This window comes from Habropoda laboriosa, unplaced genomic scaffold (assembly GCF_001263275.1).
Source record: "Habropoda laboriosa isolate 0110345459 unplaced genomic scaffold, ASM126327v1 scaffold72, whole genome shotgun sequence".
NCBI lineage: Eukaryota > Metazoa > Arthropoda > Insecta > Hymenoptera > Apidae > Habropoda > Habropoda laboriosa.
Window position 1 is genome coordinate 566,217 of NW_017100188.1, and position 15,571 is coordinate 581,787.

Consider the following 15,571-nt stretch of genomic DNA (forward strand, 5'->3'; position numbering starts at 1 on the left):
CACAATTTAGGACTTAATTGGAACGAAATGAAGTACTTACATTAGAGTTAATTAACGATGAATCATTCGAAGATGAATCAATTCGAATTAATTTGAGCTGATCAGAGTGGAATGAAGCGTGTTGAAGCGGATCAAACCAGGAGCAAATGAATTGGAACCGTGCGATTTCAAGCAATTCCGACCGGAACCATGAATTATCAAAGCTGACTGAAGTGGGTTCGAGCGATTTTAAACTAATTTCAGAGGAACCGTGCGAATTGGAAATGATCTGAAAAGGGATCGAGCGAGTTCAAGGTGATCGAATTGTTGCCACACCAGTTCAAGCTGCTTAAAACGGTAGTTATTTATCTCTCACTCGAGAAAAAAAAGTTTAAAATTCCACTCTTGGAGCACTCTCTTCTAGTTACATCATTCTTACATCACGAACGCAATCCATAACCTTCACCTGCAAATTTTTTACTTGCACGTTAACCTTGAGCAAAAAGGATGAACACAACGAGGAAATAACGAACCGAACTTTTTGTGCAAATTTAATATTTTTAAAGAGAGAATAACTAGAACGTAAGAATTTTTCGTTTTTGCAATTTTGCCGTTAACTGGAATTTCTATATACAGTGTAGATGTTCAATTTATCGAAGAAATTTCGTTTTAATTCTCGATGATTGCATTTCACTCGGTGATAAAAGTGACATATGTGGTTTTGATAGTTACTCAAGAAAAGTGTGTATTCTTTTGTTTCAATCGCGGGTTTCTTTCAATTTAAATTCATGACTGGCGTCTTTGTAAAATTCCTAGCGTGTCGACATTGTGCTTCTTCTGACAACCATTAATGTCGTCTTTATCAGAGACAAAGGAGCATTAGTATTCATTTGTACAAAATGTTCTAACACTCTTAACAGTAATAGTCATTCACTGTGAACATATTAGTTACAGAACGAGGAACGTTTCATTTAGAAAATGATAATTAACCTTCAAAAATGTACGTAATGTTGTTTAAAATTTACAATCAAAATTTGATTTCATTTTAATGTAACATCTTTTGTTTCGAAAGTATTTCGTCTAGTTAATGAAAAATTAATTTTCAAAAGTATACGTAATTTTGTTTAGAAATTACAATGAAAAAGTTTCTTTAATTTCACGGCAACATTGAGAACTTGAATTTTACTCCGAAACATTTCATGTTATTTTAAGTTTTATCTGAATTGAGCTAAAATTAAGGTGCAAAGAGATTGTTTTCGAAATCTGCTTTATTCGAATCACATCTCGAGCCTCTTTCACGGCAAAGGCACAAACTGTACGAGTAACGAGGGCCATTACAAACGATACAAAGAGACGAGTCGCGGATCTAAATTGGTTTCGTCAATCGTCGATCAGTTTGCCCAACGACGCGAACGACGAAAAGAGTTGCAGCAATCAACGAGATGGACAGCCTAGCCGGCCGGTGAAGAAACGAATCTAAAGGCGGATGCAAATTGAAGACCGTTTCTGTGTCGCAACAATTGACGCTTCTTAAAAGGACAATTTCTCGCTGCGATTCGTATTCAATCGGCGAATTAGCGAACTAACAATGTATGCACCTTGATAAGAAGCAATTTGTGAACATTCGAGAGATGCAACTAACGTTTCGAGGCATGAAAATTCAAAATTTTCATTTTCATGAATTTGAAAATTTGAGTTTGAAAAGAGTTGAATTTGAAAATTTGAATTTGAAAAGAGTTGAATTTGTGAAGTTTTAATTTAAATATTTTAATATTTTAACGAAAGAAAATTCATTTTCTTAAATTATTGGAAATGAAAACAAGCCTTGAAATTTCTTGACGAAAGCAACGATCCTCTAATTGTTCCTAAGTAAATAAACGAAACCTCTAAGCGGTTGGTAAATAGAAAGAAATTCGACTGGAAGGAGAGTTAATGGAGATCGAAGGCTCGGTCGATCACGAAATTAAAGTCTCGTCGAGATCGAGACAGGAGCTCCGTCTTAATTTGAACCGTGAAACCTGCAGTTCTCATTTTCGACGCCGCTTGTTATTACGCAATTTTGCAATGAATCCACGGCTGTAGGATATTGTGTAACTTAACAACAGTGAATCTGTTCGACACTCTTACTCTCCAGGACTATTTGTCCTTTTCTCACTCATATTTATTTTTCTCTTATTGAATGAAAAATTCAACAATTATTAGTAGATTATAAATTTCAACCTACGGAATTCTCCATTTTGAGAATTATAATATCTATTTGAATCGATAATAAATCGAAGATAATTGCGCGCGCATCAAGGCGGGATAAAACGAGTTTGCGTGCATGTGTGTGTAATGACGTAAAATTATATCACAGATGACATTTTTATACGAATAATTACTGTTTTATTAATTGATTTTTGGCTCACCGCATCGCTGTCTTGAAACTCCTCAGACAGGTTCCGCGGTCAAAAATGTCCAAAAAAAATTCACTTGCTCCTGCTTCGTCTTCTTTCACACACACACGCACTTTTCTCCTTGGCAGCTGTTTACAAGTGACGTCTCGCGTTTCGTGAACCTACGTAAAAGGAAAATATTAAGGCTGACCTTAACACGATGACTATAGAGATCGTCCCTTTCAAAATATCCCTCCCTCCCATATATTCCATCATTTTCCAACAATTTCGATATATTAACGATCTATTAACCATCATATACATTAACTGAATGAACGTGTCTACGTATGTAAATATCAGGCTTAACTAACTTGAACGTCAACTCACTTCTAATACTCTACATTGTACATTGATAAACTAGGTTATATACCATAAGAAATAACTTCGTATACAGCTTGTATAAAGGACTTTTTTAGATGCCATGAAATATTAATATTTGGCAGGATAATCTTACCTTAGATTCGTGTAAATTTCCTTGAGTCGTCAAACTGGCGGGTTTGACGTTTCTTTGTGACGTCACAAACGTTGGTCGATAAAAATTACCATTTACCAAGAAACGCACCGACGAACCGTATGTTGCGTTACTGACTGTCGATGCTCACGACGCTTGAGCACAGGCTTGAGTTTCTCGTTTTAGCGCAGATGTCACTGTTCAACGATAAACTGCCAAGCAAAAGAGAGTAGAGGAAATTCTCATTACGAATTTTACTATGAGAAGGCGATAAGTGCAGAACGCGCTGTAAATATTTTAATCAGGCGATATTTTCAGACTCTTCTGCGACGAACGATTCGAGTCCTATATTTATACTGAAACATTCTAACAAACAACGCGTTCTGTATTAAATTTTATGTAGCGTTAACAGATGTACCGGATGTGACAGACAGCGTAACAACCCTTAAGGTTAAGTGACACTACGCTTTTTTATATCAGCACTTTTTTTTTTAATTGTTAAATTATTCGGTACAATGTCAGGGTCGAACTCTATCAGCGTAGCTGTAATATGTTCTAGTAATATGAATAGAAGCATGGAAGCACATGCTTTCTTGAGGTAATTGAACCCACCAGCAATCAGATTGTAAACTGCCTGGTTATTCTAGACGATAATCTTGAATAAAATTTATATTCTTGTTTTTCAGTAAAAAGGGCTTCAATGTAAAATCCTTTGGAACTGGAGATAAGGTTAAGCTTCCTGGAAATGCCCCTGATCGTCCTAATGTATATGACTTTGGAACTTCGTATGAAGAAATCTACAATGATCTTTTTTCGAAAGACAAGCAATAGTATCCTACTTATTAAAAAAATAAATAAATGTTTTTCTTTTCTTTTTGCAGAACAGAGCCATAGAAGTCTATTAACTTTGCGACAAGATAAATATTTCTTATTAATTGTTTCATTACATTATTACCTTTTTAATGATTACAATAAAGATTATAAAATAATTGAAACTCGAATTCCTTAACCGTAACACTAGCTATACTCAAAATGGTTTATTGCACATGTTAGACAGAAACCGTAGAATAAAACCTAAGCCAGAACGGTTTCAATTATCCAAGGACAAATTTGATATTTTAATCACTTGTGAAGAACGTGTGTATGATCAAGTAATTGAATGCATGGAATATAAAACTCAAAGGGATAATCAGCCTGTGCATTTGATTAATATTGACATTCAGGATAATCATGAAGAAGCCACGGTTGGATCGTTCCTCATTTGTGAATTAGTCACTGTGGTAATTTCTACATTCATTTAAGATTATACTTTCTTGTATACTGCATTTATAACTGTCCTGTTAAACGAAATATATATTGTTACAGCTGGCCAATAGCAAGGATTTAGACAATGATATAGATGAATTACTTCACGAATTTGAATCAAAGTTTGCAAGAACTATCTTGCACACAGTGCTTTTCTATTGAAGACTGTAATGTATCAAGAACCTGGTGTTCATCAACGACTTAACTTATAAAGCAGACTAAATTATATACCATAAATATACCACCACATTCTCTGAGTCAGATTATGTGGAACGAATTCCGCTAACAACAAAAAGGAATTCGGTCCGTGCTTCCTGTTTAATGAATTACTGCTTTCTACGGGATATGTTTCAGAGATCTGCCGTTACGTTCACACTACATATGTAATTCATGGCAAGACACAAGCAAGATCGTTGTTCTCGTTGAGTGACTCAGAAACGTTAGTATCAGAGGAGTTAGGAATGATTAAACAAAACAAAGGATATAAATTATGAAAATTTTAATTTTATAATATATACGCATATAAGTACAACAGTGAACTATTCTTATATGTGTATGTATTTTATTGTTAGAATGTATTTATGGTACGTAGAATCGATATGAGTCTCTGGTGCGTTTATAAACTCAGAGATTTGTATATTACAAAATACGATCCGCTGTTATATAGTGAAAAGGCCTTCAATTCATACGATACAGTAATACATATTCGTGAAATTAATGTTGATCAAGATGGGCGTATAATCTTCTTGTTTTCTCGCGTTTGTTTTTATTTGAATGTTTATTGATTTTTTTCCACGGTTTCTCTTCAAGCAACAAACTCTGTGTGGAACCATTCACCGATCCTGCAATGCTGAAAGGCAAAAATTACAATAATTATAAAACATCATCGAGACGAAATTCGTATACACGCTCCATTACTTATTATTATATACGAACGATTACTGTCAATAATTATACAAGAATGACTTTATGAAACAATAAATATACAATAATGTTAACATACTTAGAACCAGAACGGGACAAACCGTGCATTTTCCCAATCACTCCCTTTACATGTACATTTGGAGAATTGTTTTGAAAAAATACTTTGTCCACGTCCTCGGACGTGACTTTACTTCCTCTATTGGCGCGAATAGTTCTGGCTGGTATATGTTTATTTATAGAAACAATTCTTCTCCGCAAAGGGAATATATGAAACTTCTCTTGTTCTAATGTTGGTGGTGCAACACAATATAACAATCTACCATTTACGTAATCTTTTAAAAGGTATCGAGCTGACCGTGCATTATCTGGTTGCCCATTCTGTGTCATGAAACCTCTATTATCTATAACAGAGCAAAATTAAAAATCGTATAAATTATTGCGTGCTTTTCTAAAGAATATATGAACACGAATACATACATCCATAAGCATTTAAAATTTCTTCCGCTGTTGGAGGACGATCGGGATCTTCTCCTTCTGGTGGTAGAGGTATCATAATACCATAAAGATCTTCTATAACATGTCTTGGTATTAAACTACCCAGTAACGTAACTGGAGGTACATGGTCCCTCATTTGATCAATTGGTAATATTCCACTTAAAATCATTTCAGCTTTTGTACTAACAAAACTAGGCATTACTAAGCCAGGACAATCGCATAAAAGTAGATCCTTATCCAAGAACAATGTTTGAAAGTGCTTTGTTTTGCCTGGTGTTGCAGATACTGATACTTTCTTGTTCATTAATAGAGCATTAATTGTGGAACTTTTTCCTACATTTGGATATCCTACTAATCCAATAGTTGTAACCCCTTTTGTGTATGTTTCACCTTTGTAAACTGTTTTAAAAAATGATACTAATTGATCTCTGGATAATAATTCTGATGAATTTTCCACCTTTGTATCATCCTCCTTTGTAATTTGTTCATCTATTTCCTCTATTGGAGGTTTTAATTCTTCTAAGCTGTATTCATTATCTTTAGAATTTTTTTCTTCTTCATTTTCTATTTTAGAACTTTTATTTACATATTCCATGTTGGTGTTAAAATTACTCCCATCATCTGCACTTTCATATTCACTTTCTGAAAAATATTCTGAACTATGCAATGACTGATCACTGTCATCATTTTTGCTATTTTCATCATTATCCTCTTCTTCGCTATCTTCTTCACCTTCAGAATTTTCTTCCTCTATAGAGTCTTCAATCTTTTGCTTTTCAGCTGCTAATGTAGCAGAAAAGAATGCAACTCTCAAATTAATATCTGTAAAATACTTTGCCCATGTTTGTCTCTGTTCTTCTGTTAAGAAATCTGCTTTATTAATCAGAATCATGTTCATCTTTTTGGGATCTATTTCTTTAACATATGCCTCCAAATCCTCACAACGAAAGATCAATGGATTCCTTGCATCTACTATTTGTACAATAACATCACTGCGTTCCACTACTCTCCATAGTTGTCTCCAAAACTCTAAATTCCTTTCATAAGGAGTCAACAGTAATCCTTCCACTTCTTGCAACACAGAAAGCGAACGCCTCCACTCTAAAAATTTTTCTCTTTCATTGCTTTGCAATACGTCAGCTGTAGTGGAACTGTCCCATTTTGGCCTTCTTGGTATTTTTAAAAGTGCTTTATTTTTTCTTTGTGTCTCCAGCATTTTTTCCTTTTCATCTTTCGAAAGTAATCCAATACCGCTATTTGGATTAACGAATTTGATATTTAATTTTTCAGCGTAAAACTCTGTTCCCGCTAACTCCGCAGTGGAAAGAAACTCTTGAAAAGAACTTTCTTCCGTAACGGATTGAAGATTAAGACGTCCCCAATCGTAACCATCGTTCAAATTAGCGGAATGTAGCTAATTAAAGATACAATTTGAAAATATTAAAGATTGTTCACCGCATGAATCTTTGCACGTGGATTGCAATGAAAAGGTTATAAATACAGCTATTACCTTACCATAGACGAATCTGCATTTTTTCTATTTTTTGAAGGACCGAAACGATTCCTGATTAAAGCTTTTCCTAAATTGCCGCTTCCTCTTTTTCCATTTTTGCCCATTGTATTAATTTTTATTCTACGTCAACGGAGCATAACACGAGGTTAATCAGTACCAAACACAGCCAACAAACATCGGACGTAACGTGATTGGTATGAACGAAATGTCAAAAAAAAAAAGATATGATATATTTGCAGTAGATAACACATCGTGCTTCAAAAAAAGAAATTTTCAAATATAATCGATATACGGTGAAATATTCGACATAGAATTAAAATATATATATATATATTTATGCATTATACATTTGACCTATATATATATATATGTACGTATATATAGTTAAGATATACCTGCGCCTATATCTATAAATTAAATCTGGGACAGAGTTTTCATCGAATAATTCTGCGTCTTACTTCATTTTTATTAATAATTGATAGGTAAACTGCTCTGGTTCACAGTTTCTCGACGACCAGCAACAATTACGAAACGTTCAACATGCTCCACATGCTTCTCTACCCTATCTTCCCGCGCGCTCAATCAATTCTCGAATTCGGAACAAGAAAAAAATTCTTTCGCAAGGCAGCTTGTGAACAGTTGTTTTTTTAATTTTTTTTCTGTTTTTTTTTTTTTTAATCGGAATAATATCGGTGTGTCATTGGTTATATCTTATATATATATTACAATTTCTGCGGCTCTATACGATTCCATCACACTCGTACAATCTGCGCGCAAGTATTACAAGATGAGAAGAGGTCGCGCCTGCATCCGACACAATTTCATCTCTCTTGCGTTACTATTTAGAAATCTAGCCATCTATTAATGGATAATCAGTCGCTTTCCCTGGAAAAGGACACTGTGTTCTCCTCAAATAAAGTTCCTTCGAGAAAAAAAAGAACGAAAATATACTTTCATCCAAGCACGCTTGCATTAACGCCCACTTCCAGTTTTCCTTTTTCTTTTTTTGTTCAACGGAGAGTATAAAATGGCTCGCAACGTGTCTGATATGGGTCGTTATTTTACACTGCAATGCTTTTACAGAGTACCACCGTTCTGACGCGTAGAATTCCTTTATCGGCGACTGTACAACAACCTGCCACGTGCAGGACGAACGGCAGTCTGTCAACGTACACACAACATATAGACACTTTCGTTCCCGTGATAATTATCCTTCAATAATTATCTCTTCCACGGATGCCCCGTGGTTGATCACCGTCGCGACCTCTACCACGATTACTATACCCGCTTCTTCCCATGTTATTGTCGTTGGGACCCCGATTCATGCCACGATTAGGTCCAAGCTTATTTCCGAAATTACCGAAATTAGAGTTAAAACTATTTGGCGGATTTTGACCGGGGTTTTGACCCCTGAAACCAGGCCCAAAGCCCGGCCTGTCGAAATTTGGCGGACCAGAATTCGGTCCTCGGAAATTCGGCAAACCTTGAAAACTATTACCGAATGGTCCTTGATTTGGTCCGAATGGGGGCAATGGACTCGGTCGAAAGTGTTGGTTCGGTCCGAAGTTGCCGTTTGGTGGTCTGAAGTTCGGTCCAAAGTTACCAGGTGGCGGTCCATTCGGACCAAAACCAGGGTGCATGTTAGGATGATGCATCATGTGCATAGGACCATCAATTCCTTGCATACCAGGGTGCAACGGTTTATTTTGCATAGGATGCTGGGACATGTTCGGATGTGGCACTAAACTGGGGATCGGAGGAGGCATATTGGGATTAATATTCTGCATATTATGATGACTCGACATGTGGGATATGCTGTTGCTTAAATGGGCCATGCTGTTGCTCATGCCAGACCCTATACCCATAGGCATATCACGCTTATCGAAATTGCCTGAAAAACCGCCATCCCCTTTCCGGGGACCATCGTTTATCGATTTTTCGTCATCCCATCGCGAACCACCGTCTCGATCTCTGTCGTCGTAGATGTCGCTGTCTAAAGACTTCTTTAGGGAGAATACATGGGAACTCCTGAAGTCTTTATCGGCGTAGTTACCCCTCAAATCGTAGTCTGAACGTGAGCTAGGCCTTCCAGGACCACTGGATATATTAAACCGCAAGTCCTCGTCACGATTTACATTCCTCGTGCCCTCACCGTGAGACAGCTTCCTAAGATCCTCGTCTTGACCACTATGGAACGAGTTGCTCTCGCTAGAGTGCTGATTCGACTTCGTTCCGATGTACCTTAGATCAGTATCGCTAGACTGCGAGTCTTCTGTCATCACTCCACCAAATACCGGTTGGTGGATCTTCGATGTTCGATCGCTTGCACCACCATCGCTCCAGCCGATTAACTGATCGAATTTCCGCTTACCACCTCGATTCAACGCCTTGAGCAACTCGGGATTCTGCGCGAACTTCGAACTGGGTAAAGGTGGAGGAAGTTCGATATCGGGAACTTTGGAATAGTCTATTTCACCGTCGTCTTGTAAAAATTCTTCAGAATCGTCCATGTTGTCTGGTGGACCTACAACGTCGCGCAACTCCTCTATCTCTCCGGAGAACACTAATTTATTTATGGCATCATTTCCTTTACTGATTGCTTCTGCTAACTTAGAACCGGCTGTAACATTATCATAAATAATTGTAAAAGCTCGTATAAGATTGTTCGTTTGTATATTAGAGGATACTTACGTTCGACAGGAATCATTTTCCCGTACAATATAATACCGTTAGGTGTTACTTCATTCAGAGGCACTGCTCCTGGCGTGGTTTCGATCAACTGGTTCACAAATGCATTTAAAGCTTCTACTTGCTCCATATCTTCAGCCTCCATCTCGTTCCATTGAGCTTGGAAGTTCCTTGGAATTGGTTTGCTGTATGGAACCTTTTTGTTGGCAAATTTCTTTCCTTCGTCTACAGCATGGTCCAAATCCAGGCCTGGAATACCGCCGCTTTTGTCTTCTGGTTCGCCATCCGCGTTGATTCTGTCTTCTGGTCCCATACCAGGTATCACAGCTGCTTCATCGGCTGTAAAAAAATCATAAAAGTAATAAACAGTTCTATTTTCCTAATTCTATTATTCATACCAATTTCGTGGTCGTCAACACCAGCCGATCCTGCAGGTAGAGTGTTCAGATTATATTTGTCTCTCATCAAATCACCGGGCCTGTTTCGTGTCCAAAACTTCGAAGTATGATCGTTACTACCAGAACACAGAATGTGTCCTAACGGATGCCAAGCTAATGTCCAGACGATACTGTCGTGAGCTTGTTCTATCGCACCCACTTCCTTGTCGGCTCTAAAAATCAATCATGATTTAACTAAAAATTAATATTAAAAAATGAAAAAAGATTGTCGAAAGACGTACCCAACGTGCCAGAACAAAATAGCTCCATCGCTACCACCACTACAAAATAGACCCTCGTGGCTCGGATGCCACGCAACGCTAGAAGCCTCCTTTTTGTGACCACGAAATGTTTGAACCTCTTGACTTAAATTTCGAAGATCAAACAACTTGAGCAAGTGGTCCCTCGATGCAGTCACTAACCAATTTCCGTTCTCATTCCATTTAACATCCATGACTGTTGACTTGTGTGCATGAAGAGTCGCGAGAGACTGACCAGTCTTTGGGTCCCACAGCTTGACTGGTTGCTGATTATCTTTGCTTCCAGAGATGACTAGACTTTTTTGTGGATGCCAGTGCACACACTTCACATCAGCTCCATGACCTAAACAACAACCATGTGAATGTCTGTCTCAATGAAGTTCTGTTGTAATGTTGATATATTTAATTTAACATTTAATTACCTATCTATCAAGAATAAAATGAAAATTTATTTTTCTCTAATTTTATATCAATTAATTATTAAGAACACAAATGTGATATGTACCCCTGAGAATTCGTTCTTCGTGACAGCGAAGAAAGTCCCAAATTCTAACAGTTCCATCATCACTGCATGTTGCCAGCTTGTGATCCGTTGGACTGAAACTACCCACCCAAAACACAAAAGTTATATTCAAACAATACACTGCTGTGTACTTATAAAGCAATTCTTTATTTGTAAATGCTCACAATGAGAAATTTTTCAATGAAATAAGCATTATAATGTAATGTGTATATTTTGTATTTATTATTTCATGTAAGCACATGTATAAAATATTAGATATTAATATAGTAATATAACATGATAAAAGATTGATTACACATTGAGCTTTATTAACTTTTATTGAAGTTATATCCTTTTACAAGTGCAATTATATTGAAAATAGAAGGAGAAATAAGACATGAAGTTTATTGAGTCCAATAGAACATTCAAGACTTATGGTACACCTTACGGACATTATTATGATATGACATCAAAACATGATTATTAAAAATTGAAATCAAAGTATATAATAGCTTACATTTATTACTGATTCGTCATTTTGCTTATTGAATAAATACTACACATGCAATAATTATATGTATATAGAACAGGCACAGAATATCATAAAAATTTTATTCTCTTTTTAATGGTACCATTTGATAAGTTATATACTTGTATGTCTACACATGCATCCTTGATGAATCCTAAATGTAATGTATCATGTAGAAGATAATTAAAAACAGCCTATGAACTCATAAAGGATCATAATTTTTAAAAAGTTATTTAAATTATAAAAAATCAAATGCACAACAAGCCATTATTATGTGATTATTAATGATCTTCATGTATGAAGTCCCCGGAGTTTGACTGCAAGCGATATATGCGTGAAAAACATGTATAACAACGCGTAAAAACACATAAATTAGCTTCATTTTCGAATCAACTTCCAAAGCTATTAATGTATTTATTGTATAGTATTCTAAATACGCGCGTAGTAGATTACTATTGTAAATTCACTTCAAGGAATAGACAGACATCAGTAATAAAAGGAAGATCTATGTGTAAATATTGTAAATAAACAAAAAACCATCTTCGACAGTCATATCTGGCACTCAAACAAAATTCATTGCTGATGAAGCAACAAACCGTTTCATTCTCGTGAAATTAGAATCTCTCTTTGATGCCACATGACCACCGAGTGATATACCAAGAGTGATATTTTTTAAAAGTTCAACATTTATTGCACAAAAAAAATGTCCGAAGTGTACATGAATTTTATTTTATATCTCTCTGTTACTCTCTCTCTCTCTCTCATCTGCAAAAGGGCACAAGTGACACAAACCGAAGAAAAAATATTTTATTTTCGGAACAATATGATACTGCAATATTTATTCATTTATTTATTCAACTATATATTTATTTATTTAACTTTATTGAAACTTGGATGATGTAAAGAAGGACACAGGATATTTATTTTTATTATAATTCCATGGGAATCTCGACTAGGTATTGCCGTATATATTTCGTGTTTGTTTATTCTTCATTCTAAAAGTATACATTTTTTGCCCATCAACCTGACCATATAAACTCCATAAACTATGAGCCATAAGGACCTAATTTTATTTTTTAACGATTCATTTAACTCCTTCCTCAGACCTTTCTGTGTAAAATAATAACTTCTTACTAACATAATCTAATGGACCATATAGACTCACTTAGGTCCCCAAGACTCTATGAATACAGATGATAAATTTTATATTGACACATGTACAATATATTTGGCAGAAAAATTTGCACTATCCTCGCGTATCAACTTTGAATGTTATTGTTATCAGTGAAGGTGTAGAATATTTTAAGAAATTTAGAAGTTTTGAGTATCTATTGTATATTTAACTCTATTAAAAAGAACTAACTATTTGTATAATATCACTCAATGTTTGTAGTATTATATCACATCTTTCCTTCTAATATAAACCCTGATAGTTGATATCATAATTAATTATGAAAATTAAATTCAATAAAAAACATTATAAAAAAAGGCGTCAACCTTCACGACGATTTGTAATGATGCGGATAAAAATACCGCATAATATAAGAAAGTAATTTTTATCACAGGAATTTTTTAAAGCCCCAAAACTTGTATGTCTCCCATACACCTAATACCAGGAAATCTTTCAAATACACATTATCAAGAACTCTGGAAATCACCTGTGTACCCATACAAGAATCACTATTGTCAGAACAGAAGTGTTATAAAACCAGAAAAGGAAGAGAATGAGAGTCATGTCCAATATCTTAACTACAGCAAGGATGGACGGATCATCGATAACAGTGGCGCAAGAGACGTAAGGACTAGTGTGGTGGATGGTATACCTGAGTCCTCTAATCGCTTCTTTGTGCGCCTGAAACATCTTGACGTTGTTCATGTTGCTCTGCCAATACTTCACATAGCCTGCATGATCTCCTGTGACCATCCAGCTCTCGTTGTGTGACCATACCATTGTTCTCACTGGACTATCATGTGCCTGCACAGACAGAAATAATTGTTTGATTAATGTACCTGAATCCATTATATATTTTTTATTACAATGAATACAATGTTCTCAATATTTAAGTTTCTAAAGTATTAAAAATGTTATTAGAATTGCAAAATCACAAATTAATAATAAACTTTAAAATAATATTAATAAATAAATTCAACACATTCAACTATTGTTAAATTGTTATTAAAGCACATAAAATACCTGCAGAATAGTTTCAAAATTAAATGTAAGACCATTCCACAGGGTAAATTCTCCACTAGATGCACCGGTAACAAGACGTCTACCCTCTGGTGTCCAAGCCATACAGAAGATGGGACATCGCATTTTATTTGTTGCAGTCTTAACAAATCTTGTGGTAACTGCATTTATTGGGTTATCGACATAACTGGGTGGTGGAAGTAAATCAGGATAATACATCACATCTGGATGAAGGGCACGTCTGTCCCGATAATCCCTCTGCCATACTCGATTCTACACATAAAATATATAACATTAGAATCATTTATCATTAATTCTATAAAGTTCTATGACCCAATCTAAGAATCGTACCTCTAAACTCTTTATAATGGCAGAATTATAGTCCACAGTTTTACGCATAACAGATTTCCTAAGTCTTTTCCCATCAAATTCATCTTGCAATGTATCTTGGCCAGCAGCAACAATCTTAGGTGCATGGTAAGGTCGAAAGGGTTTGAAAAAGCCACGTGCTCCATCCCTATGGTTAGTGTAACGATGCTGGTAACTTCCAGATGTGTTTATGGTAGTTAAATTAGGAGGAGGAGCTGATAAATTTGGAGTAGCAGGCGGTGGCACTGACATATTAGGTAAACTTATAGCTGGTGGAGGATTTGCAAATTGAGTATTTGCAGACATAACGAAATAATTTATAGGACACTATAATAACTTTAAATATACAAAAGAAAATATAATCTAAATGGATAATAAGGGACAAACATATTTGTTGCTTAGTATCCCCTAATGTTGCTATGCTGAATTCATTGCAGTTATTAATTCTGTAAATAAGCATAAAATATATTTTCCATTACTATTTTATTAAATAATTTCAATAATATTTAAATTTGATTAAATTGATATTTGAACAATTGTCGAATTATTTTTATTAAATTCACATATGGCATGCAATACACATTTGGGTTATTTAATAAGTGAAAAACATCTCAAATTCTGACTTGAAAGATGGTAGACTTTATTAAACTAGTTAGAGAGAAATATTATATCAGTTTTAATAAATTAAAAATAACTCCGCGGTTGCTTTAATATAAAATTTTATATCGAAATATAGATCTACAACATTTAAATACAAATAGACAGAAAATGAACTTTCTCAATGTGTGAAAGTATAATATTGATTTTTTAATAGAAATATTCTGTATCGTATTTAGTTTTACATGTTATCATAAATTTGAAGTTTCCTTTAATTGAACTATCATTGTACAATCAAATATTTAGTAGTTGAGAATATGTACAAAACCTGCTACTATCGAAAATGAAAGGCTATCGAAGGTTAGAAGAATTATTCTACGAAAAAGAAAACAAATCTAACAATATTTATTAAAATTGTAAATTTTTATAGTGTAAAATAAAACACGTTTGCAAAAACTAATAAACAACCTGCTCATTAATTGCGAACGAATTTTCTTTGATGCTGTTGCACTGTAAAACCCTTAAAATGTACACAACCACTGAATTCCACCGATTGTATAAAAATGTTTTTGAAATAATTAATGAAATATACAAATTGAAACGACCATTACTCAACAGAAATATCGACAACTTTCGCGTTCTACTTCTAGCATATGAATTTAAACACAACGAGCAAATAGCAAGAGAATTGTGTGTCCGCTACGGACGCCATTACTCTTCTGGGCGATGACATCCGTTTTATTCGTATCTACTTCCGACGGTGGTTTTAGTAAATTACTGTAACGTATATTTTAATAAACTATTATTACGATGAAACATTTAATACATCTAAACGATCGAAAATACTTTAACTTAATGGCCATTTTTTAAATAAAATATAAAAATATTTATACCTT

The 15,571-nt window shown here is 34.9% G+C and overlaps 3 protein-coding genes across 3 annotated transcripts; 1 reads left to right on the forward strand and 2 right to left on the reverse strand.

Annotated features, from left to right (window-relative positions):
* Positions 1-3,380: 3,380 nt before the first annotated feature.
* LOC108579791 (RNA polymerase II subunit A C-terminal domain phosphatase SSU72) lies at positions 3,381-4,569 on the forward strand. The gene is made up of 4 exons (XM_017943401.1): positions 3,381-3,463; positions 3,552-3,695; positions 3,887-4,145; positions 4,231-4,569. The coding sequence occupies exons 1-4, from the start codon at positions 3,381-3,383 to the stop codon at positions 4,330-4,332; spliced, it is 588 nt and encodes a 195-aa protein (XP_017798890.1). The 3' UTR covers positions 4,333-4,569.
* Positions 4,570-4,661: 92 nt separating this feature from the next.
* Positions 4,662-7,264, reverse strand: LOC108579777 (large subunit GTPase 1 homolog). Its single transcript, XM_017943384.1, has 4 exons — positions 7,105-7,264; positions 5,572-7,003; positions 5,174-5,495; positions 4,662-5,020 (listed from the first exon to the last, which is right to left on the reverse strand). Exons 1-4 carry the CDS (start codon positions 7,204-7,206, stop codon positions 4,885-4,887), a joined length of 1,992 nt encoding a protein of 663 aa, XP_017798873.1. The 5' UTR covers positions 7,207-7,264; the 3' UTR covers positions 4,662-4,884.
* A 290-nt stretch (positions 7,265-7,554) lies between these two features.
* On the reverse strand, positions 7,555-15,263 carry LOC108579764. The gene is made up of 9 exons (XM_017943372.1): positions 15,144-15,263; positions 14,061-14,524; positions 13,713-13,982; positions 13,342-13,493; positions 10,993-11,090; positions 10,470-10,830; positions 10,189-10,400; positions 9,794-10,129; positions 7,555-9,722 (listed from the first exon to the last, which is right to left on the reverse strand). The coding sequence occupies exons 2-9, from the start codon at positions 14,382-14,384 to the stop codon at positions 8,317-8,319; spliced, it is 3,159 nt and encodes a 1,052-aa protein (XP_017798861.1). The 5' UTR covers positions 14,385-14,524; positions 15,144-15,263; the 3' UTR covers positions 7,555-8,316.
* Positions 15,264-15,571: the final 308 nt, after the last annotated feature.

Coding starts and splice junctions, on each gene's coding strand:
- LOC108579777 (XM_017943384.1), bottom strand. CDS start 7,206: ATGGGCAAAAATGGAAAAAGAGGAAGCGGCAATTTAGGAAAAGCTTTA. Junction 5,496..5,571: donor AATTTTAAATGCTTATGGAT/GTATGTATTCGT, acceptor GCTCTGTTATAG/ATAATAGAGGTTTCATGACA. Junction 5,021..5,173: donor TTGTCCCGTTCTGGTTCTAA/GTATGTTAACAT, acceptor TTTGCCTTTCAG/CATTGCAGGATCGGTGAATG.
- LOC108579791 (XM_017943401.1), top strand. CDS start 3,381: ATGTCAGGGTCGAACTCTATCAGCGTAGCTGTAATATGTTCTAGTAAT. Junction 3,464..3,551: donor GAAGCACATGCTTTCTTGAG/GTAATTGAACCC, acceptor CTTGTTTTTCAG/TAAAAAGGGCTTCAATGTAA. Junction 3,696..3,886: donor TTTTCGAAAGACAAGCAATA/GTATCCTACTTA, acceptor CCGTAACACTAG/CTATACTCAAAATGGTTTAT.
- LOC108579764 (XM_017943372.1), bottom strand. CDS start 14,384: ATGTCTGCAAATACTCAATTTGCAAATCCTCCACCAGCTATAAGTTTA. Junction 13,494..13,712: donor ATTTTGAAACTATTCTGCAG/GTATTTTATGTG, acceptor CTGTCTGTGCAG/GCACATGATAGTCCAGTGAG. Junction 10,401..10,469: donor ATTTTGTTCTGGCACGTTGG/GTACGTCTTTCG, acceptor ATTGATTTTTAG/AGCCGACAAGGAAGTGGGTG.